Below are 25,563 nucleotides of genomic sequence, written 5' to 3'. Positions count from 1 at the left end.
GAGGAAAGGAAAAGGCTCTATGGGAAGGACTGCACACAAGAAAAAAACCAAGTTTTCTATTTCTATATATTGTAAAACAGCTTTTACACCAAAAGGAAAGTGATGAATACTCACCATGTCATTGTCTCTGTCATATGAGTTAAACTTCATCTGCAAGACTCAAATGCCAAGTTTACTTTCAGGTTTATTATTCTGTGTTTCAGTGAGCATAGTACAGATGTAACAGAGAAATGAAAAGGACAGTTAAATTTTGGGCTTGAACAACTAGACATTGTCCTTTTAATATACCCAATTTTTGTGTTTTCACTGAAATGGATTCATTTAAAATTCTGAGTTACAATGGACATATTTTGATAACACTGGTACAAAATGGGCAAAAATGTTGCAATGAATAAGTATCAGTATACATGAATAAAACCATATTTCAAAACAAAGTAATGCTAAATTGCTGCAAATGAAGACTCAGACAGGAGTTGCTCTGAATATGTCTTTATTCAGCAAAAGAATCATAGATCTGCCTCACTCAGACATATACTACCCTCTAGCAAGAACAGTGGTTACAAATCACTCATCAAGTCAAATGCCAACTGGTTAAGTCAGTCAGCATATTTGCTATTGCAAAAACATATTAATCAAGTCACCAGGAAAACAGTACAGTGTTCAGCAGAGCTCCTCACATTCAGAGTGCATTTCACAGAGGGACATGGAATATCACTGTTGAAGCAAGTATATATCTGTGGAAAGTAGTTTGGTGCAAACTATTGAGAAGCAGAGACGGGGGAGTATTGTGTTGCCAGAGAGTGAGACCAGTTTACAGCAAGGAATACTCCAATTTAAGTTTTCTATCCTAAAAAGGGACATATTGTCTCTCCAAGTTATATACGTTGCTTTTATATTTGGCAGTGGTGTTTGTGGATCTATAATGATAAACTATGAATCTATCAAAAATATTGTATAGTCTGGAGATTTATTTAAAATTAACAGCCACCAACTCACGTTAAACTTGACTTAACAATGTGTATGAAGCTTTTTCCCAAACTGTAGTTCTCTAACTTTTTTTTTCTGCGCAAACGTTTTAGTCCTTTAATGGAAACTTTAAAGATGAAATAATTTTTTTCAACTGCAGTCAAACATCTGTTTATTTTCAATGTCCTTGCCAAAGCCGGATATATAGCACCTTCAGATAATAAAAATAGAAATTGAGACATCTACTTCAGTTGAGTGATCACAACAGGAATAATGCTATCATTCATAAATTAAGGTGTGAATATCTGCTTCAAATATTAGCTCTAATTGGCAAAATATTACACATGCTTATTACGCTTATTGAGAGTCCTGCTGAGGGAAACAGCAGGAGCTGCTGCTCTGCTTTGAAACTGACCCTCAAATGAGCTCCAGTCTGAACGGCTGAGACAAAACAACCCCAGGAAAATGCTCCTCTTTTAAACTACAAAGAAGAGGGGGAAGCTTTATGTCTTCAACATTTGTAAGTCTTCTCTCCCCTTCCTCTCCTCCTCCCTCTCCCCATCAATAATATTTACAGCAAGGAATGCACCTCTAAACTGTCAGATTGGTAGCATCCCTCAGCTGACACAGTACATTTTAGGTTTAATTCTACCACTTCTATTCACCAGAAACCTCTAAGACCCTGCAGATAACCCAAAGCTCTTCCCTAAGTTATGCACGGCACTCTCCCACTTCCGTTCCAATGCCATGTGCCAGGGCAAGTGACTCTCTAATGAGAGGGCTGGATATAGCTCCCTCCAGAGCTCATCAGCACTCATTCTTCAGTGAGTGTTATAGATTGAGCTCCCCTCCACCTTGAGGTGTTAAGTGAGCTGCCTTCACAGCAAATGTTGCCATCGCGCTGGCCGGGTGGCTTATATCCCAGACTCCTAATTCAAACTAATATTAATCTAAGGTATTCAGTATTAAACAACAAACTTGCTTCTGATTAATCATTACATTTCTGAAGAGTGAATGTCTTTGTATGGGAATTTTGGAATTCTCAACACATTTTTAAAGTTATCTGTCAAAGGCAACACAACTTAAGTTTCATTATTTAATCAGTGGGCACATCTGTTTTCATAAAGATCAATACTTCTCAAAACTGAAGAGTGAATAAAATTATTTAATCCTAAATACAATGAAACATGCATGACCTGATTTCACTGATATCACCATTTGTAAAGGGCTTTAGTTACCTAAATTATTTGTTTCTTCACCAACAGGCTTTTTTCTATTTTGTTAAAATGCTTGTATTTGAATGAAAGTTCAGAATAGAGAGAGAAATTAAACAGTAACTACTTGCATGTTGCTTGAATGTAAGCTCAAGATTTTTTGACTTTAGCCTTTTTTAAAGTCACCAAAGTTTCAGTTCAGGAAAGCACTGGAAATTAAGCACTTACTACTTAACTGCTTTGCTTAATCAGAACCTAAGCCATGGTATATGCCTGCATTTTCATAATGTAAGTTATCGACCTGACATCTCGTTCATATTCATGGGAATACACTATTTTGAGAAAGCAAAATACAGTAATGTTTGGGGTTTTGTTTTAGCTTTAGGACAAATCCTGATGTCCTTGCTCAGTTTTTAGTCAAAATATTTAAATTCATTAACAAGTAACATGCCTTGAAGCATCGTTTCTCCTCGTTTCAGAGGTCTATAATATAATATTTCAAATATAATAAGATTTAATCTGCTAAAATGTTTTAAGTGAGTGGAGATGACTGAAAATGCAGTCATCATGTTACTACATTCTCAATATGAGTGCTGACAAGCACTGGAAGAAAACTAGGATGCATTATCAAATTCAAATATTGATGTTAACTAGACATCAGGTGCCCAATGAAATTGTACTTCATCAGCTTTAAAAATGGGGGGACGGGGGAATGGTTCTGGCCACCCAACACTGTAGTCAAGTGTTTGCCCTTGTCTTTAGGGCACATTCAGCAAGAGAGGAAGTTTTAAGTGTGAACATCACAAGTTTGTGTGACCTGAAGCTCAGCAGCAAATTGGAAAAAGTGTTTCAGAAGTAGAAGAGACCTTCAATCTCTGTCCGAATATAGGCTTTTCTTTTAAAAAGTTATCTTTTTCCTCTCTGACAAGTGCCCCTAGGCCTCACAGTACTGATCCATGTTTGGAAAGGGTATCAGACCTGTGACTGGGGCAAATCTCTTCAACTATTCTGAGTGTTTCATTTACGAGGCTGCTCTGTCTGAGGCTACACGTGACAACCAAATACAGTCAACTGCAGGTTAGGAAACTAACTGAAGAATTTTAATAGTATAATTACACAAGGCTACTACAAACCAACATCAAGGCCATTCAAGGTTCACAGCAAAATTCATTTGGCTGCAGGGGCTTTAAATAAAAAATGAACAAGTTTGATGTTCAGTTGGAAATCACTAGATGCAGAGGATAAAAGCAGAGGAGTGGCCCTCACTCTGTTATACCTGACTGCATACGCTCATACAAATAATCCTGAGTCCCACGAAATGGGCAGCCAAGTTTGACAGTACAGCCTGAACCCCTTCCTGGTCAACTCAGCATGGCCTGAAATCCGAGCTAGGGATAACTAAGGTTGCTACAGATTCAACACATCCCAGTTTTACAGTGCTGTGTAGGTAGCTTGCATGGCATCTAAAGATCCCAAAGAACTGCACATTTGACATTTGTATCCACACACCCCCATTTTCCAACTGCAGCATTGGGAACATGTTAGGAGTGTGGTTGAGGGAAGTGCCATGGCAGGAGATCTGCTGCACAGCAGAGACCCCTGGCCAGAGTGGTTCAGCTTAGCTCTGAGGCCACTTTAAGTTGTGCCTCTTACCCACCCACAGGATCAACAAGAACAAAGGTAGTGTAAAGCCACACTGTTCTTCCCACCTTAGGCTCCATGCTAGCAGTGTGCCAGATCACAGGATTGGAGCAAATAATTTTGTCGCACAGAATACTAAACCTTCAGGTCCACAGCTACTTAGAACAGGATCCAAAGCCTCTTTAGGTGATCAACTGTCACTATAATTTCCCCTTTGCCAGCAAAAGAGGCAGTTACTTACCTGTAACTGGAGGTTCTTTGAGATGTGTGGTCCCTATCTGTATTCCACTGATGGTTTACACATATGGGCCATGCACCTGGAAATGGAGAATTTGAAAGTAGTATCCGTTGGTCCGTGCCTGCACCCTGGTTCACCTCGTGCTTCCATCCAAAGCAATAAAGGCCAGGGCGGACCGACTACATCTGCAGTCCCTTCTCCACCGCGAATCCAGCAGATCCATAGCAGAGGGAAAGGACGGCGGGGCATGGGGAATACAGATAGGGACCACACATCTCAAAGAACCTCTAGTTACAGGTATGTAAGCTCCTCTTCTTCTGAGTGGTGGTCCCTATTGTATTCCACTGATGGTGATTAACAAGCAGTACCTAAGTCAGAGGAGGGTCTGAGGATGAGGATGGAGTGGTAGTGTGGAGGACTGCCATGCCAAAGGAAGCATCCACCATTGAGTCCTGTAAAAAGGCATAGTGCAGTGTAATGGTGTGTAGGGAACTCCACATGGCCTCTCTACATAGGTCAGTCAGTGGCACATTCTGAAGGGAGACTGAGGTTGAAGCCTGACCCCATGAAGTGAGCTTGTACTCCTGTAGGAGGAGGTAGGCCCAACAGTTGGTAGCAGAGTTTAATACGCCCCAAAGTCCATTTAGATTGTCTGGGTGGAGACGGTCAGTCCCTGGAGCCTCTTTTCTATTGCAATAAATAATCTAAGGGACTTCCTGATTGGTTTCGTTCTCTGCAGGTAGATGGCCAGAGCTTGTTGAATGTTGAGAGAATGGAGATGACGTTCTGCAGGTGCATATGGGTTTCAGATGTGAAATTGGGAAACCACCTTTGGTAAAAATTTAGAATGTAATTATTTGGAGACTTTATCTCAGTGGAAAACTGAATGGCTGGTCTGCCATCATGACCCCAAGTTCATCCACTCTTCTCATGGAAGTAATAGCAACAAGGAAGGAGACTTTCATGGAAAGGAGGGACATGGCATATGATGCTAAAGGCTCAAAGCAGGGCTTCATTAGCACAGAAAGAACAAAAACAAGTCCCATTGAGGTGCTACAGGTTGGACAGGTGGGACGGTTCTGATAAGCCCCTTCCAGAATCTAGTGGTTAATTGGTTTGTGAAGATAGAGAAACCTTCCACAGGAGGGTGGAACATGCTGATTGCTGCCAGGTTTACTTTCAAGGAGCTGAGGGCGAGACAGGGATGAATTTAGCAACAGCATGTAGTCCACTATGAGGAGGATCCCCACTGATTCTGATGGAGTGCCTTTTTGTTGAGCCCATGATGAAAAACATCTCCACTTGACCCAGTACCAATGTCTGGTGAGTCTTTCCTGCTACTAGAAAGGATGTTCCAAACTGCTGAAGAGTATATTTGGTCTAAGGCAGATGCCCATCCAGATATCACGTTCTGAGGTGTAGTGCATGTGGATTGGGATGTCTTATTTTGCCTTTGCACTGGGTCAGCAGATCTGGGCAGATGGAAATGGGAATCCATGAGCATGATGACATGTGGAGAAAGTTGGGGAACAAGAATTATCTGCGCTAGTGGGGGGCAATCAGAATCACCGTCTATCTCATCAAGTTTTGTGTAGTATCCGAGATAAGAGTAGTAGTGGAGGAAAAGCATAGTTGAGTTGGTCTGACCAGGGGAATAGGAGAGTGTCCCCCTAGGAGCAATGGCCAACGGCTTCCCTAGAGCAGTATGTTGAGAATTTGCTGTTCACCTGTGACACAAATAAGTCTCTGGTTGGGGTCCCCCATTGATTGAAGATGTAATGTACTATTGAAACAAAGTTCCCATTCATGGTCGATTGCAAAATGTCTGCTGAGTGAGTCTGTGAGTACATTCTGTGCCCTGGGAAGACAGGCTGCAGATAAGAGGATCTGATGGTTGATGCACCATGTCCAAAGATTGATCACCTCTGTGCATAGCATGGGGGACCTCGTGCCGCTCTGTTTGTTGATGTAAGAAACAATGTTGGTGTTATCTGACATGATGAGGAAATTATGGGAGCGGATGAAAGGAAGGAAGGATTGTCATGCTCTTCTCAAGACTCGGCGCTCCAGGGTGCATCCTGGATTCCCTGGCAGTCCATGTTCCTTGAGCCATGTGGTCATCAAGATGCACCCCCCAGCCAACTAGGGATAAGTCTGTGATAATCATCTTGTCTGGGGAGGAGGGAAGAAAGGGAACTCTCACACAAATGCGATGTGGCTCTGTCCACCACTGGAGGGATGATAGTACCACAGAAGGAACTGTCAGCATGGAATTCATGGAGTGGCAGTTTGGCGAGTAAACGGACTGGAGCCACGTCAGAAGGCAGTGAAGGTGGAGACGTGTGAAGAGGGTTACGTATGTACATGAGGCCATGTAGGCTAAAAGGGACAGGCAGGTCCTGGCTAGTACATATGGATTGCTCATGACATAAAAGTCATGATGCCACTCATTGCCTGGAACCTGTCTGTTGGTAAGTATAATCGCGCTGTGACTGAACTTACCGTAGCCCATATGAAGTCCAGAGACTGTGTGGGGTCTAGATTTGATTTCTCGACATTGACACTGACTCCAATGGATGAAAGAAGGTTGAGCAACACAGAGGCTGATGTGTGGGCTTCTTGCCTGGACCGCGTGGCTAGAAGCCAGTCATCAAGATATGGAAATATGAGGATACCATAATGTTTGACATTGGCCATTGCAACGGACAAAAATTGGAGAAGACTCTGGGAATAGTGGCTATCCTGAAAGGGAGCACTCTGTACTGGAAATGGTGGATGCCCACTGTGAATCTCAGGAAACATCTGTGGGCTAGATGGATATTGATGTTAAAATGAGTCCTTCATATTGAGATTCATAAACCACATGCCTTTCTCTAAGGATGGGATAATCACTGCTAGCATGACCATACAAAACTGGAGTTTCTGGATGAAGCAGTTGAGATGCTGGAGATCAAGGATTTCTTCTAAGGTATCAGGAAGTTAGTCGAGTAAAACCCCATTCCCTGATATTCCAGAGGGATGCATTCTACCACTCCTCGTTGTAATAAGGAGTTTGCCTATTGGGCAAGAATGCAGACATGAGAGTGGTCCCTGATGGCGAAGGCAGTCTTGGACAAGGTAGCATGATAAACTTGATTGTATAGCCATGGTGGATGATGGTTCAACACCCATTTGTCCATTGTTATCACACTCAAGTATGGGAAAAAAATGCTAAATGACCCCCAAAAGGGGTGGGAGGATCATGAGGTTGTTGGCATAGTGGTTGCTGGCTCTTGGGGTTGCATCAGAAATACCTCTTAGCTGGTGGTTGTAGCTGCAACATTGAAGCCTGCAAAGACGTGAGAGCTCTGTGTCTTTTGGTGTTTCCTCAGAGGCTCATAAAATTTCTGATGGTAGAATTGAGTGGAAGGTTGGCGGTGGAATTTGCACTTCAGGGCTGGAGTGTAGATGCCCAGCTAGTGAAGGGTGGCTCTGGAGTCTTTGAGGGTAAGCAGTGATACATCTGTCTTTTGATTAAAGAGACAGGATTCATCAAAAGGGAGGTCTTCAACAGTGTTCTGTACCTCCCTAGGGAACCCAGAAGAATTGAGTCAAGACTCCCTATGCATAACTATGGCCATAGCCATGACCCTGGAGGAGGAGGTATCTGCATCATCCACTGCCAACTGGAGAGCCGTTCTGGCTACCTGTTTCCTCCTCAATGAGTGCCTGAAAATGAGCCTGATCGTGTTGTGGCAGGCTATAAGTAAAATCAGCAAATTTACTGTAATTTAGGAAGTCGTACTTGGCTAGTAACATTTGATAGTTCACAATCCTGACTTGTCGGCTAGATGAGGAGGATACCTGGCACACCAAAAGGTCCAGACACTTGCCCTCTTTATCAGGTGGTGTATATCAAGGGTGTTTTTGTTTGGCTCGCTTATTTGCAGCCTGGATGATTATGGAGTCAGGAGCAGGGTGACAAAAGAGGAACTCAGACCCCTTGGCAGGAATGTAATAATGCTTTTTAGCCCCTGTTGGGTAGCCATGCACATGGCCAGGATGTGCCATAATGTTCTGGAGGGCTCCAGAATCGCTTTGTTAAATGGTAGTGCAATTCTGGATGGTCCTGAGGTGTGGAAGATATCAAGCAGCTTATGTTGGGGGTCTTGAATTTCTTATAAGGGAATCTGGATTTCCCCCGAGACTCTCCACAACAGTTCCTGAAATTGACTAAAGTCATCCGGTAGGGAAGGGGATGCTGCAGTCACCACTTTGTCCAGAGATGAAGAGGGAAATCCCGCCGGTTCTGGCAACTCTACTGGGACTAGACTAAGTGGTTCCTCCTCTACCACTGGATCACAGTGCCTGCTAGAAGGGTTCCTTAAGGGGGAGGCAGGCGAGCATTCCCGTGCGGATCAGGCAGGTTCTAGGGGGCTGGAGTATTGGGACCTGAGTCCCCAATATGGCCAATAGGCTGGATCCAAGGGAGATTGTGCTAGTTCCCATGGCATGGGGTACCAGTGACTCCACGCTGGTTGATGTGGTAGGTGCTGCCACGGACATGACAGTCTCCATGAAGGCATATAGGGGTGATATGACATGATCTTTCTTCTCCCAGTTCTGATTCACTGGAGGAGGAGAAGGCAGACTCCAGTTCCAACGGCAGTACTGTCAAAGCTCGTGTAAGGATGTAGAGTACTGGTGCTGATAGTGAGGGGTCACATACCGCAGGCATAGCCCGTGATGGAGATATGATTTCTCAAGAAGTGGAGGGATAACGGACGAAGTGCCTCCGGGTCCAGCAAGGCAAACATGTCCTGAGGCACAGTTATGGTGCCGGATCTCCCCAATGTAAGAAGCACTCTTTTCTTCCAGGTACCGGTACCAGTGCTGTGGTCTGTCCTGGAACAGGAGGATCCTGCATTTTGGGGGGTGCTGGTGATGGCGGTACCGATAGATTGATGCTCAGAACCACCAGATCCCATTGCTTGTGGGACTTTTTCTCATGCTATGGGACTTAGCATGTGCTCTGTCCCCATGCCTCAGACATATGGGAAGAGCGTCCATCTGGCTTAGAGGAAGACTTAAGCTGTGTCTATACTACCACTTACATCAGTATACCTTATGTTGCACCCCTGTGAGCAACATACGTTACATCGACCTAAGCACCAGTGTAAACAGTGCTATGTCAGCAGGAGAGCTTCTCCCGCTGTCACAGTTGCTGCCGCTCACTGGGGGTGGATTAAGTCGACGGGAGAGCTCTCTCCCATCCACTTAGAGCGGCTCCGGTAGAGAGCTTACAGCAGCGCTGCTGCATCGATGCAACTGCACCGCTATAAGCTCTCTAGTGCAGCCATAGCTTTAGTCCCATGCTTATGAGTATGCTTCCTTACCTCCCGACTAGGCCCCGTCAAGGGGTCCATGGGGTGGTTGCGCTGGCTCCGAATTCGGATGCGGCAGTGGGAGGTGCGCTCCCCGCTGTGTCAGGCTGATGTACAGGGGGTGTTCCCAACCCTGGGTCCGAGTGAGGTCTCATGGCAAGCTCCATGAGGTGCTCTTGGGGGAAAAGGGCAGAGCCTTCTTGGGTGTGTGTGGGGGAGGACTGGCAAGTACTGTACCTGGATACGACATAAGCTTCCCCCAAGTGGTAGAGGCAGTGTTTGTAGTCATCACTGACCGACAAGGAGCACAGGCAAGAGGTGCAGAGTTTGAAGCCCAGAGTTCTGGGCATAGTCTGGTACCTGCACATGGGTATCTGGGCTGGAGAGGTAGTAAAAAAAACAAACAAACCTAAAGCTATCTAAACTAAGTACTAAAACTACAATAAAACTGGCAAAACTTCTACAAAACAGGTAAAACTATGCACCTTATCTTATTTAAAAGTGTGTCACAGACAAGGACAATGGAAGTTCTGACCCAGACCATGGGACAGTGAGAAGGAATTGGAGACGCGGTCAGTCCACCCCTCTCTTCATTGTCTCGGACAGAATCACAAGGCAAACTGTAAACCATCAGTGGAATACAACTGGGACCATCACTCAAAGAACAGTCTCTTCCACACACTTTGCCAAGTTTGTAAGCATTTCCCTTAACTATGCTCTGGCCAGTACAAGTGTTTAAATAAATCGAAGGATTTAGGATGGAGGGGGTTCAGAATCATACTTACATGTACTAATATTGCAGCAGTGCAATATTAATCCTTTTATCCTCCTATAGTTGAGCGTGTTGCAGATACAATCTACACACAGCCATATTAATACACAGACAGTGTGACTGAAGTATTAGGGATCTCTAGCAGCCTTGCCCGTAGAGATTCCACTACACCATGAAATATTGCAAAAAATAAAATACATTCAGGTTCCTCCGAGTTATTGAATATCGACTAACATTTAAGATATTAGTAAATTAATAATGTACATTTTTGAAGTGAAACAGTGTGATTGTATTATAGAAGTGAAATGTTACAAGTATCCCTTCCCCATTAAAACACCAAATACAACCATTCTAAAATAGGTTTTTAATACTTGTTTTGTAATACTGTGAAAGGTTGTCCTTAGACCATCAATGAAAAGAGATGCAATATTTTTTACATTTTTATATAAGATCAAATTATGTATCTACTGAAACAAAAACAGAATCAAACCTCCACCAAATGCTTCCTTGTGTTGAAATGAAAACCTGCTTTTTCTCCCAAAGCATTTATGTAAGGCAGATCCACTGTGCACTGTTGGCCCATCCTGTTATGTATTAGAGCTCCTGCCACTACTGAAGCAGTAGTCTCCCACATGTGACCTTGATCTATTGCAGACTACCATGAGACAACTGACTAGCCTCAACAAAGATCCAATAGCTCTGTGCTGAAAAACAAAGGCACTTTATATGTGAAGACAGAGTGCAACTGACTAGTATTGCCTACATTTCTCCCTGCAGCCAGCTCCCACTGTGAAATGTTTCTATGGTCGATGAAAAGTCAACAAGGCTGCAGTAAGACAGGCAGAAAAAAAGGAAGGAAGATAGAAAAGGAGGGGACATGAAAGCAAAATGCTGCAAAATGAGAGCAAAGCAAAGGTAACAATGGTGGCCTTAATGTTGGTACCCTGCATAAAGTTTTCCCTCCAACGTAAGAACGGCCATACTGAGTCAGACCAAATGTCTATCTAGCCCAATATCCTGTCTTCCGACAGTGGACAGTGCCAGGTGCCCCAGAGGGAATGAACAGAACAGGTAATCATCAAGTGATCCATTTCCTGTCACTCATTCCCAGCTTCTGGCCAACAGAGGGTAGGGACACCACCCCTGCCCATCCTGGCTAACAGCCATTGATGGACCTATCCTCCATGAATTTATCTAGTTCTTTTTTTAAACCTGTTATAGTCTTGGCCTTCACAACATCCTCCGGCAAACAGTTCCACAGGTTGACTCTGCGTTGTGTGAAGAAATACTTCCTTTTGTTTGTTTTAAACCTGTTGCCTATTAATTTAATTTGGGACCCCTAGTTCTGGTTTTATGAGAATACTCCAAATACTCATGGCCCACAGTTCTCAGAATAGAAAATAAGACTTTTCTGGTAAACAATTTTTAAATGAATTTAGTGCATTACTGAGCCAGAATGACAGCAAAGTCGTATGTTAAGTAAGGCATCAGGAGGAAATGCTAGCTTCCCACACTGAACTAACAGCCTCCCTACCTCTAGGTGCTAAAAGAATGAATGCCCATTCCATTTTTACCCTCTCTGCTGAGACTCCCATGAGATTCATATTTGTTAGGGTGATAGCCTCTGTGATTTGCACACCTGTCCAGGTAGGAATTGAACTGATGCTACCAAGTCATTTCACACAAACCACCAAGCAGCAATCAGACTGCATACCACTTTGCATTTACCACTGACCTAGGGCTGGATTCAGACTGGTCCTCACTAGAAAACTGAGTAATTTGGAATACGATATTGAGGAGTTGTGCTAAATAACACAATGTTTAACACACCTTAGCTGTCAGCATTGACAGGACTTGTGTGCTTAACACTTTAATCTAGTTGCAGATAAGCATGGCTGGAAGGACAGCATTAGCCATGACCAGCTGACAATGCTTAAGATAGCCAGCCCATTTACAGTCATGGCAATGTTGTGTTTAACACAGCATTTGTTCAAATGACCCAATTTTCTAGTGAAAACAAGCCCTGAGAGGTGACAAGGAGGGGGTATAGTCAGTCACTTGAGCCATCCAGTCTCAAGAGGCTTATCTTTTAGTACATGTCTTTAGCCCACTAACTAACTTCTAATAGATAAAGCAGGAGTGGAATACAGGAGGAGGACAACTACCAAAAAGAAAAATCTGTGATCCATCATCAGGTTCATTCCTCATTAATGTTCATGTTAAAATTATGTGCAGAAAAAAATTTCTTAAAATCCTGGTGAGAAACACTGAGGGGGAAAGTGAAGATTGATTTAACATTACTTGACATCACACAGAAGTGCTACACCACGCAGTATCCAATGCTCTGGAGGCTGGACGGTTTTAAGGTCCACAGCAGCAACGTAATTCAGGTCTGTTCGAAGTGGTTTTTTGTAGATTGGACATGAGTACAGACGAGGATCTTTTGAAGCTAGGAAGATGGAGGAAAAAACACACATGAAAAGATGCCCTGGGAAATGAGGCTGAACAGATAGGATGTTAGAGAGCAGAGCACAACCTTAACAGAAATATAAATACATCAAGTCAAAGTTCAGTAGCAGATAGCTCTTCTCAACAAAAGCAAAGGAAGTTCAGTTAATAACACACTGCTCACTTTTTTGCTCCTATTTTCAAAACATATCACATACAGTACCATGTGGAGCCCTTGTAAGTTTGGGATTTAGTATTAAACTACAGTACTTTGATAGAGTAAGAAGTTTAAATGAGCACCCTGCAGTGACTAGGATGCTGGCAGTTTCACCCTTCCACTCAACTTTTCTATTTTTGAATGTTTCATGCTGACACATCAAGATGTGAAAATTACCTTATTAAAATCTATTAATCTATTTTGAAATACCATTAGTAAGAGATTTTTTTCAGTACAATTAAATTATTTACACGCTGCAGAAGTATGCATTGTCAACCAATATTCTTCACTGTAAAACTGGGACAAAATATTCCAGGTTTGATTACTATATAAGTGTTTGTAATTCAGTATCTCAGCTGGTTTTTAATTTGCTTTTTAATATAATAATGATTGTTTTCAGCTTACAGGATCAGAGCCTTATTTGTCTATCAAATTGTTTTTTTGTAAGTAATACAGTTTATGATAATAAGACTTCTATTTCTTTCTTCCCAAACATCTGTAGAGTTCAAACTGTGCTAAACAGATTCATTCAATTTAGTGTTAAATTGTTCCCAGGCTGAGATCCTGTGTGTCAATCAGTTTGAAATAATTTTTATGGTTAGGTTGTAAGCTCCTGCAAATAGTAATTTATACTGAAAATACTGATAAACTGCATATTATAGGCATTTGGAATGTTACACTTGGTTAAGCAAATGACATACACAAAAAGAGCATGCCACGTACTGTCAGAGAAGATAAGCTACAAACATGGAATTCTGATAGCAAAGCACAGGAAACATAGCCTGTAAGCAGACTGTCTCTAACAGCTAAATGATTTGATATATTTTCAGCTGTTTTCTGTGGGATTTGATTTCCTACTGCCTCCTTTATTTGCAAACATTAAAAATTCAGTTCCACAAAGCAGAATGGCCTCGACTTCTGTTCTCCAGCTTGTTAGTCTGCACTCTATTCTGACATGTCTTTTCCTCTTTGGTGACCCCAAATGTCATCCTTCACTAGCTCTTTTCTATCCTTTCACTTGGCTTCTGTTTGCTCAAGCAAATCCCCTCCACAGAACATCAGGGTTGCGGCATTTATGTGTACAATCAACACCTAGGTATAACACAGTGGTTCCTAAGAACGTTGTTAAATCAGTTCATTCCTGTAGTATTCAGAATGAATACTACCATGTGAATACTAGCATGTGTTCTCAGGGCCAGATTTAGGGGCAGGTAATCAAGGCAACTACCTAGGTTGCTGGGCTCAGGGTGCTGGTTTTGTTGTTAGCAACAAAAGGGAAAATAGAATGTTTGAAGAAAAATGTTTCAGGTATTCCATATGTGGATTAATTTTTCACTAACCAGAATGTTCTGGACCTCTGTAGAATCTCATGGAACCTTCCCAACTTTCTGAAAACTACCTTTTCCTTGAATCTCTTAGGATGTTGTCAGCCATGCCCTCGTGGGTATATAAGGGGTGGGGAGTCTCCAGTCAGTCAGTAAGATATAAGAATGAAGTGAAGTGACGTGAGAGCCCAGCTGTGATACTGTGAACTTTGTTTTACTGTGTAATTGTGAAAGTGTACTTGTGTTTTAAAACTTGAAGAGTGTAATTAGCGACTAAAAAAGGACATATTTAATGAGACGCCAGAGATATCTATCAAACCCCTATCTACGCAACAATATAAAAGAACTACTGTCACTTCTTTTGCCATGCTTAACATGTAATGTTTGATGACTTTCTACCACTGCAGAACATAGACTTTTGCTCTCCTTATACTGTGTTTTCTCCTGTAGAAAATAAAAGATGCCCTCGAAGAAGTCTTCAGGAGTTCAGTATAGGAACCAAAAAGCTCAATTGCAATCTAGTTTGCAGCAAGGGACAAATTTGAGGGGAAAATATCTGGAACAGAACAACATAGACTGGGCTTTAGGCAACAGTGATCGTCCCAGTGCAGAAGAAATTGAGGAGCGAAGCGTAAATGATAGCAGTCCTATTTCTAAGAAATTAGCAGATTTACCTGAAGAGAAGGAATGGCGGCATAAAGGAGATTGATGACAAAGAAGAATGTGGCTCACATGAAAAGGAGAGAAACAATAAAAAAGAATCAGCCTCTCATGGTGACAGAAACAGCAGTGAGAAAAACTGCACACCACAAATCTATGCATCAGATCCTGCTTTATGGCTGGCGATCCTAAACTGTGCCAATATTTATTGTACAATTTTGAACAGGCTCGGCAAAACTGAGGATATGACATTTCTAATAAATGAGCAGAAGCAACACTTCTCAAAGTCAAACTGCAAAAGAGTGCTTGAAAATGTTAAGAAACTGAATCAGCTTTGGCTAATTTACTCAAAATCATCTCACAAGGCGTTCTGTTTTTGTTGCAAAATATTTGACAAAAATGTGAAATCATTGCTTGTTCTTTCCAGGTACAATTACTTGCATAACTTAGTTGATGCTCTGAAGCAACATGAAAAGCAACAACTGGCCATTTTACAGCCTACTCCAAATGGATGGAGGTCAAGTCTAGGCTCAAGCTGAACAAATGCATAGACGCAGAAAACCAGTGCATTATTAATGTAGAAATCCAACACTGGAGGAACATGCTACAGCATCTGATCTCAATTACTCTTTTCCTTGCAAAGAATAATTTGGCTTTCCGGGGCTCGTCGGATAAGTTGTTCACTGAACATATTAGTAATTTCTACGGTTTAGTAGAGCTCCTTGGGAAATATGACGATGTCATGCGTGAACACCTACTTTGAGGAGTTCATAAAGAAGCTATGAACCATTAAGCTGGATATGAGTCAGCAGTGTTGCCAAGAAGGCCAATGGCATTTTGGGATGTATAAGTAGGGGCATAGCGAGCAGATCGAGGGACGTGATCGTTCCCCTCTATTCGACATTGGTGAGGCCTCATCTGGAGTACTGTGTCCAGTTTTGGGCCCCACACTACAAGAAGGATGTGGATAAATTGGAGAGAGTCCAGCGAAGGGCAACAAAAATGATTAGGGGTCTAGAACACATGACTTATGAGGAGAGGCTGAGGGAGCTGGGATTGTTTAGCCTGCAGAAGAGAAGAATGAGGGGGGATTTGATAGCTGCTTTCAACTACCTGAAAGGGGGTTCCAAAGAGGATGGCTCTAGACTGTTCTCAATGGTAGCAGATGACAGAACGAGGAGTAATGGTCTCAAGTTGCAGTGGGGGAGGTTTAGATTGGATATTAGGAAAAACTTTTTCACTAAGAGGGTGGTGAAACACTGGAATGCGTTACCTAGGGAGGTGGTAGAATCTCCTTCCTTAGAGGTTTTTAAGGTCAGGCTTGACAAAGCCCTGGCTGGGATGATTTAACTGGGAATTGGTCCTGCTTTGAGCAGGGGGTTGGACTAGATGACCTTCTGGGGTCCCTTCCAACCCTGATATTCTATGATTCTATGATTAGTGCAGCAAAACAATTCAAAGATAATTGACCGACCTTATGGCAAGGAAGGTGCTTGATAACATATTGATACGGCTCAACAAAGCAAAGGACTACACCATAATAATGGACTTCACTCCCAACATTAGTCACAGTGAAAAGATACCATTTACAGTAAGATTTGTTACTATCACCTACTGTAACACTATAACACTGGTCCACCCAATATTGGTGCATAGTTCAATTACTTAATGTTAGTACATTTAAGTTACTCTTAACATTAAAAAGTTTCTATAAGCTTAGAGGAAACTTTTTTTGGGGGGGAGGACTTATAATAAATACCGATTTACAGATTCTAGCATGCAAATTTATTGTCTTATATGACAGGGATAAATCATGCATGCAAATCATGCATCAAAGTCATGAAATGGAATACAAATGCAATAAAAAAATAAGGTATTCAAATGTTTAACAAACGGAGGAGGGGAGGCGCCGAAGACGCTCCTTGCTGGGGGCGCCATTTGGTCTAGGGTCAGCCCTAACAACCCTATTGCAGAGTTGGAGCTTCATTCTTGTAAAGAAGCCTAAGTTATACACGTAGCTCCACTGATATTTTGGACTATCAGACAAATATTCAATGAAAAAAAGGATTCCTACTTCATTTACAATGCACTTCAGCATTTTAAGTAGTCCAAAAAACTGTGTAGGGAGGAGATAAAATGGTTTTTGCTTCCACTGTTATGCTGTAACACCACTACTGGGGTAGACCAGAATCCTGAGTCTTAAACATACATTTTGTTATACACTGAGAAATATGTAATATAATGGTTAAGCGTATTGGAAGTGGAAGACAAAATGCTACAGTCTTCCACAGGTAAAGAAGGTTAGGAATCATTTGTAATTGCATATCAGTGGTTTGAGCATTGGCCTGCTAAACCCAGGGTTGTGGGTTCAATCCTTGAGGGGGCCATTTGGGTCAAAAATTGGGGATTGGTCCTGCTTTGAGCAGGGGGTTGGACTAGATGACCTCCTGAGGTCCCTTCCAATCCTGATATTCTATGATTCTATGATTCTATGGCTTCTCTTCTCTATATTCCAAAAATACAGCAACAACAACAGTATTGTGACATATGTTTATAACCTAATTAGAGGGTCAGTTTTCAAGGCAGGGACCATCTATTACTATTCATGAAATACGACTTCAAATCCTGATTGTATTCCAGTAGATCCTAGAAGCCCCCCCAAAATATAATATATTATAATTATATTTTGTGGGGGCTTCTAGGATCTACTGACATATATATATATATATATATATATATATATATATATATATATATATATATATATGGCATTATGGATAGGCAATAACATAACACCCCTATTCTCTGAATAATTATTAACAATTGGTCAAATATATGTAAAACAAATTAAAATTAAGCTGCTATAAATACAGCATAACCTGAAGCTAGTCACTTACTGTTGTTCTCTGCATAAATCCGTATGACAGGCATCATTTCAAAGAGCACCTTGGGCTTAGACTCAATGATTTTTAAATTTCTTCTGTCCCAACCAGCTCCTTCTAGATAGAGTCCATATACATAGACGCCCTCAGGGGGAGGAGTTGTGATGTCATCCTTCATCCACTTGGTGACTTCACTGCACAGTGCTACACTGTCAAGTGCCCACCCTTTGTTGGCTCGAGTTATTTCCTATTCAAAGCAACAATGAAGACTATGGGTAAAATTTTGAAGAGGGCCTATGATTTCAGACAATGATTTCAGTGCATAAAGGGCCATCCTTGAACTGCATTTTCACAAAAGTAATTACTTTAAATTATCATCAAAGCAAACATTTACCTTTTTTTCAGTACTCTCTATGATTAAAGCAGCATTATTTCCCTCTGGCTGAGCAGCAGGGTGTTCATTTCATAGCAAATTAAGTATTTTGCTGCCAACAACTCTTCTCCCTCCAAAAAAATTCACTTTTGAGACACAAGTCATTTTTAGATTCATTTTCCCTTCCAGATAAATAAATAATGAAAAATGCAGTAAGAAGGTACCAGAGTTAAACAAGTCTGCCTTTTAAAGGTCAGTTTGCAGTGTTGTAGTTGTATCGGTCAGAGGATATTAGAAAGACAAGGTGGGGGAGGTAATATCTTTTATTGGAACAAATTATGCTGGTGAAAGAGACAAGCTTTCAAGCTTATACAGAGCTCTTTCTCAGGTCTGGGAAAGGTAGCTTATCTTAAAGGTCAGGACAGCATACAAAAAATAGTCTGACTATTTAGGCTGATTTTTCCTGGATGATATATTATTAAAAAGAGGTCTGAACTAATTTATCTGAATGTGTGATTTTCCATTTTATATTTGTAACATTATAACTCATTAATGTAAGTACTATGACTTAGGAGGAGAGCCATAAAACATCCAGTCAATGATATGGCTAACTGGCTTATCTGAGTGCGAACATTAAGAGTGACTGCTTCCTGGAAGAGTGGGAACATTAAGTGAACATATAATCATTGAGTAAAAGAGTCCTAAATCAACATGCTTATGTACTCTCTGGAACTACATGCAGTTCTGTTATTGGAGAACTCTGTCCTTTCTGGGGCATGAAGTGTGTCACTCCACTATATAAGGCTGGAAGGAGACTTTCTGCCATAAACCAGGCACAAAATGGAACATGGTAACCTTCGAGATTTGACTTGTGTTTAATTTTTCTTAAAGCATGCCGTTTGTGTGTATTATCTACACTGTATATTTTAAAAGGTCATTGCTGATTCCAAGATTTTTCTAACATACCTTATAATAAAAGCCTCTTATATCATCTGGTTGTTTGATTTGGGGAGATACTTGCTGAGGAAAGTGATTACTTACCAGCTTTCAGATCTGGAGAAAGGCAATAAAGTATGTTACAGTGCAGGGGTGCATTGTACTTTTGACCTCTCTTTCATTCACTCCCATAGGCATCCTTTGCAAGTGATACACCTAAATCTGCACTCTTCTCAAGAGTGGAACCCCACAGTTCACCCACTTTTAAGCTGAATCACCAGGTTACAGCATCTCCTGTATGCAAGAATTGTATTACCTTTGCAAGCGTTTCAGACCCTGCTACAGAATTCTCTCTAGGTGCTTAGGACTACCAGCATGAACAGACAGTTACCTTTTCCGTAATGAGCACTGGTGCCGGAAGCTTTCCCCCTAGCAGTACCCGTACGGGGGGGAGCACTCCCCATGACCCCTGGAGTGGCGCCTGCCTGGCACGCTGTAAGGGGAGCTGCGCGCCCCCCCACCCTCAGTTCCTTCTTGCCAGACAACTCTGACAGAGGAGAAGGAGGGTGGGATGTGGAATGGACATGAGCAACACATCTTGAAGAACACCAGTTACGGAAAAGGTAACTGTCTTTTATTCTTCGAGTGATTGCTCATGTGTATTCCACAATAGTGATTCCAAGCTATATCTGTTGGAGGTGGGTAGGAGTTCACAAGTTCCCAGAACAGAGGACAGCCCTGCTGAACCCGGCGTCATCCCTGGTTTGGGGGACAATAGTGCGAGGTGAACGTGTGAACCGAAAACCACGTGGCAGGCCTATAATGTCCTGGATGGGGATGTGGGCCAAGAAGGCAGCTGACGAGGCCTGCACCCAAGTCGAGTGTGCCCTCACAATGGGTGGCGGGGGGACACACGCCAGCTCATAGCAGGAGCGGATGCATGAAGTGATCCAAATGGAAAGCCGCTGAGTGGAAATCGGCTGGCCCCTCGCGCACTCAGCTGAGGCGATGAACAGTTGCGAGGACTTTCTGAACGACTTGGTCCGCTCGAAGTAGAAAGCCAGAGCCTGCCGCACATCGAGCATGTGGAGATGGCACTCCCCACTGGATGTGTGAGGCTTGGGGCAGAGGACTGGTAGGAAAATGTCCTGATCCATGTGGTAGGCAGAGACCACCTTTGGGAGGAACGCAGGGTGTGGGCGGAGCTGGACCTTGTCCTTATAAAAGACCATGTACGGCAGCTCGGAGGTCAGGGCCCTGAGCTCTGAGACTCACCTGTCTGATCCGATTGCAACCAGGAAGGCCACCTTCCATGAGAGGTGAGACCAGGAGCATGTGGCCAGTGGTTCAAACGGGGGCCCCGTGAGATGAGACAACACCATGTTTACGTCCCAGTGTGGGACCAGGGGTCTAGAGTACGGAAAAAGATGGTCCAAACCCTAAAAGAACCAGCCAGTCATAGCACAGAAAAATACCGTGTGCCCTTGCATCGGAGGATGGAAGGCCGATATGGCTGCCAGGTGTACCTTGACTGACAAGGGCGCCAAGCCCTGGGCCCTCAGGTGCAGGAGGTAATCAAGGATAATCTGGAGTGGGGCAGCCACTGGGGAGACACCCTGGTCCACCACCCACCTAGAGAACCGGGACCACTTCGCCAAATAAGCGCAGCGAGTGGAGGGCCGTCTACTTTCAAGGAGGATGCGCTGAACCTGTTCTGAGCACATCCTTTCCTCTCCGCCTAACCACTGAGCAGCCTCAACATGAGGTGAAGCGCCATGAGGCTGGGATGGAGGAGGCAGCCCTGGTCCTGAGAGAGCAGGTCTGGGCGGAGTGGCAACGGCCACGGCGGAACTACTGCCAGGCCCGTGACGGTCCCATATCAGTGCTGTCTGGGCCACGCCGGGGCAATCAGGAGGACCCAGGCCTTGTCTGTCTACCTTCTCCAGGACCCTGCTGATTAGAGGGAATGGGGGGAAAGGCGTAGAGAAGCTGGCCCTACTAGGACAGGAGAAAGGCATAGGAGATAGCGCCCCTTCCCAGACCCCCCGGAGCAGAACCAGGGGCATCGCTGGTTCTGCCGAGTCTTGAATAGGTCAACCTGGGGAGTTCCCCATCTTTGGAAGAGCTGGTGGGTCAATTCCAAGTGGAGGGACCACTCGTGTTGCAAGGAAAAGTCCCTGCTCAAGCAATCCGTCCTCTCATTCCAGGAGGTAGGTGGAAAGCCTTCAGGTGGATGTTGTGGGCTATACAGAAGTCCCACAGCCTGAGGGCTTTGTGGCAGAGGATCGGGCCCCACCTTGCCTGTTGATATAGAACATTGAGGCTGTGTTGTCCGTGAGGACCCTGACTACCTTACCCTCCAGGTGTGAGCAAAAGGCCATGCACACCAGCCGCACCGCCCTGAGCTTCTTGATGTTTATATGTAGGGTCGGGTCTTGAGCTGACCACAGAACTTGGATCTGAGAGTTCCCCACATAGGACCCCCAATCCAGGTCCGATGCATCGGACACCAGCTTCAACGACAGGGCCCTGGCCCTGAATAGGACTCCTTGGAGCATGTTGTTTGGGGCGGACCACCATGGTAGGGAGGTGATCACAGAGTCCGGCATGGTGAGGACCTTGTCCACCCTGTCCATGGCCTGACAGAACTTTGAGGCCAACCAGAGCTGGAGGGGTGTCATCCTGAGTCTGGCATGACGGACCACGTATCTGCATGCCAACTTGTGACCCAAGAGTTGCAGAAAAACTCTGCCTGTTGTCACCGGGAACCTTGTAACCAAGTCGATGAGACCTTTCAGGATCTCGAATCTGTCTGGCGGGAGAGAGGCCCTGGCTGACACTGCGTCCAGGAGCGCCCCGATAAACTCTATGCGTTGGACCGGGACTAATGTGGAGTTGGTGTTGTTTACCAACAGGCCCAAGGCGGTGCACATGGACAGGAGGAGCGCCACGTGATCCCTCACCTGTGACCAGGAGGTGCTCTTGACAAGCCAATCGTCCATATAGGGAAATATCTGGACCCCCCCGCCATCCAAGGTAGGCCGCTATCACCGACATGCATTTTGTAAACACCCTGGGGACTGTGGACAGACAAAATGGGAGGACCGTGAATTGGTAATGATTCTGTCCCATCATGAAACAGAGGAAGCGCCTGTGCCCCTCAAATATGTGGATGTGGAAGTACGTGTCCTGTAGATCGAGGGCAGTCCCTGGGATCCAGGGAGGGGATAATGGAGGCCAGGGAGACAGTGCGGAACTTGAGTTTCACCATGTACTGGTTCAGACTTTGCAGATCCAGGATGGGCCTAAGCCCCGCTTTGGCCTTTGGGATAAGGAAATAATGGGAGTAATACCTCTTACCCATGAACTCCTCAGGCACTGCCTCTATCACTCCTAGTCCTAGGAGGCCCCCCACCTTCTGCTCGAGCAGAGCTTCGTGCGAGGGGTCCCCGAAGAGAGACGGGGTGGGGGTGGTTGGGCGGGGAGGAAGTAAACTGGAGGGTGTAACCCCAGGAGATGGCGTTGAGAACTCATCGGTCCGAGGTTAGCTGCGACCATTCCGGGAGGAAAGCACACAACCGGTTGGAGAAGGGTAGCTTTATTGGGGGTGGATCCCTGGTGAGGATTGGCGGGGTGCCCATGAGCGTCCTGTCAAAAATGCCTTTTCCCCACCTGCTTGCCCTTGGACGACCCAGGCTGGGGGACAGGCCGAGACTGCCTTTGAGGGCATCTCTTATAGTCCCGCTGCTTCTTATGGGCAGCCTCACACTTCGGGAGGGCGGCCTGGGCAGGAGTCTGCTGCGGCTTGAACTTAGGTTTTGCCGGAGCCAGGACATAGAGGCCCAGAGTCTGGAGGGTCATGCGAGAGTCTTTCATGCCATGCAGCCTTGTATCTGTTTCCTCCGCAAACAGAGTCTTCCCATCGAATGGGAGATCCTGCATGGAGGACTGTGCCTCGCTGGACAGCCCAGAGAGCAGGAGCCATGACGCCCATCTCAAGGACACCGTGGAGGCCATTTATCATGCAGCCATGTCTGCAGCATCCGACGCTGCCCTAGCGGCTACTGTCCCTTCCTCCACTAGTGCCCTGAACTCCTTCCTATTGCGCTCCTGGGGGGAGTCCTCAAACTTGGGCAGGGAGCGCCACAGATTGAATTCGTACTGGTCCAGGAGAGCTTGATGATTTGCCACTCGTAACTGGAAGCTCAAATATGAATAAATGTTCCTTCCGAAGGAGTCCAGTCTCCGAGAGTCTTTGTTCTTTGGGGTCGGGGCTGGCTGATCCTGCCATTCCCTGTGGTTGACCGACTCAACCATCAGAGAGTTGGGCGCTGGGTGGGTATACAGGTACTCATGCCCTTTAGTGGGTACAAAGTACTTGCGTTCCGCCTTTTTAGGGGCCAACGAGGCCAGTGTTTGCCACAGGGCATTTGAAATCTTAGCCACCACTTCATGGAGAGGCAAGACCACCCTACCCAGGGCTGATGGGGACAACACGTTAAATAGGGAGTCTGAGGGCTCCTCCATCTCCTCTGCTTGGAGGTGGAGGCTTGCTCCCACCCTCTTTAAGACTTCTTGGTGGGCCCTGAAGGCCTCCTGCAGGGCAGAGGGGGGCGGGCTGCAATCACCTTCTCCAGGCGGGGCGAGGAGGCCGGTGCAGTGCTCTGGGTATCAGCCAGCACTGGAGGGTCCACCACCTGGTTGGACTCCGGGCACGGTGCTGAGGATGTACGTCCCACCGACTCCTTTCTCAGGGGTCTGGAGAGGGAGGCCGACGGTGCTTCCGAAGCTCCGGCCACAGAACGAGCTCCCACCAGGGGCTTTGCTGGAGGCCACGGTGCCCGCTGGTACCATTGGGCTGGCCACGACACTCGGTGCTACTGCACCTGCTGTGGCAACAGCGGGACTGGCTGTTCGGGTTGGCTGGCCTGACCCATCGAAGGACAGCTGTCAATGGAGACTGGGCTGGTGTAAGATCTGCTGCTGTCTCTGGACCGGGAGGAGTGGCGGTGCCGGGATCTACTACGGCCATGGGACCGCGATCTCAATGTGGAGGACCGGTACCAACCGTAACAGCTGCTCCGCGAATGCCTCGATGGGCAGACCCGTGACAGCGAGAAGCTGGCGATTGACGCCTGGGGCTGCAATGTCTTGGTGGAGACTTGGAGCGGGAGTCTGAGCGGGAAAGGCATCAACGACTGTGCCATGACCCACTGCAGTACCCCCTCCAAGACAAGGACTGTTGGTGATACCCGCCGCGGGCCTGTCGATATTCGCTCCTTGAGGATGAGCAGTGATCCACATGGACTCTGCCCTGAGCGGTGGTGGTTGCTGGGCGGTGAATGGCATCGGGAACATTCCCTCGACCGAGACCAGTACCGGGCCGGAGGCGACTGTGGAGATCCCAATGGCTTGCCTCTGGAGCGTGGGGCCGACATGGACATAACATCCCACGCTGCTTGGAGGGCTTCAGGCGTGGATGGCATCTGGACATCTGGAGCAGCCTGTTCAGAAGGGGCCGGGCTACTCCATTGCATACCGACGCCATGGTGCCAGGTACTGGTTCGGAACGGCGTCCTGGAGTCGGATGGCCTGGAGTCTAATGTCCCTTTCTCTTTTGGTCCGAGGCTTAAACGACTTGCAAATCTTGCACCTTTCACTGATATTGGTTTCTCCCAAACAGCGCAAACAGTCTGCATGCGGGTCACTTCTTGACAGAGAACAACTACAAGAGCCGCATGACTTAAACCCCGGGGTGCGGGGCATGCCCCAGTTTGGGCTCACTGACTAACTAAATTAACTAAATAGCTAACTAACTACAGGTACTAACACTGAATAACCGAACAGTTCTGGAGACAAGCTACAACAAAGCTGGAGCAGAGCAATTCTGACACACCTTCGCTGGCTGCAAGAAGAAACTGAGGGTGGGGGGAGTGCGCAGCTCCCCTTATACCACGCCAGGCAGGCAACACTCTAGGGGTTGCCGGGGGCGCTCCCCCACTATGGGTATTGCTAGGGGAAAGTCTTCTGGCACTGGTGCACGTGGCGAGCACACACTCCTATTGTGGAATACACATGAGCAATCGCTCGAAGCAGAAATGGTAGTGACTTAGGACAGCTTATTCAAAGCAACTATGATTTATTTATTCAAAGGAACATTACAAGTAGAGAGACAAGGATTAAAATAACAAAAGACTACATGCATATGGTCTTACCTCAGTTTGGCCTCCACTTACCCCTGATGCCACAACATCAGGGGTCTGTGGTCCAGTCTGTTTCTCTGCAGATCCTCTGACCTACCTCTCCTCCAAATCTCAACTTTTTAAGCATTTCAAACTTTTTTTGTTTGATTCTCCCTGCCTAAAAGGTCCTGGGATTTCCAACTAAAGATTCCCCATACCCCCAGCTATCCAAACCCTAATTCCACATTCCAAGAGGTATGCTTCAATGGAATTAATATCTCCACTGAGTAACTGAGTATGGCTGTCTACACCCAGTAGCTTTTAGGTTCCTACAATCCAAAGCTAG

General features: G+C 45.2%; 1 protein-coding gene across 5 annotated transcripts in view; it reads right to left on the bottom strand.

Annotated features, from left to right (window-relative positions):
- Positions 1-473: 473 nt before the first annotated feature.
- DNAH5 (dynein axonemal heavy chain 5) overlaps positions 474-25,563 on the bottom strand; it is a 315,032-nt gene continuing 289,942 nt past the window's right edge. For 3 of the 5 annotated variants that reach the window (XM_075125448.1, XM_075125450.1, XM_075125451.1), the window contains 3 exons: positions 17,742-17,973; positions 12,496-12,643; positions 474-1,177 (listed from right to left, as the gene is read on the bottom strand). In XM_075125448.1, the coding sequence (XP_074981549.1) occupies positions 1,117-1,177; positions 12,496-12,643; positions 17,742-17,973 (441 nt within the window). In that variant the 3' untranslated portion in view covers positions 474-1,116. Of the gene's footprint in view, positions 1,178-3,258; positions 12,644-17,741; positions 17,974-25,563 lie in introns of those variants that run through there. The other 2 variants (XM_075125449.1, XM_048839609.2) reach the window with 2 other exon arrangements.

The sequence above is a fragment of the Caretta caretta genome, chromosome 2 (assembly GCF_965140235.1).
Source record: "Caretta caretta isolate rCarCar2 chromosome 2, rCarCar1.hap1, whole genome shotgun sequence".
NCBI lineage: Eukaryota > Metazoa > Chordata > Testudines > Cheloniidae > Caretta > Caretta caretta.
Note: the sequence above shows the minus strand (reverse complement) of the source record. Positions and strands in the feature narration are given on the sequence as shown.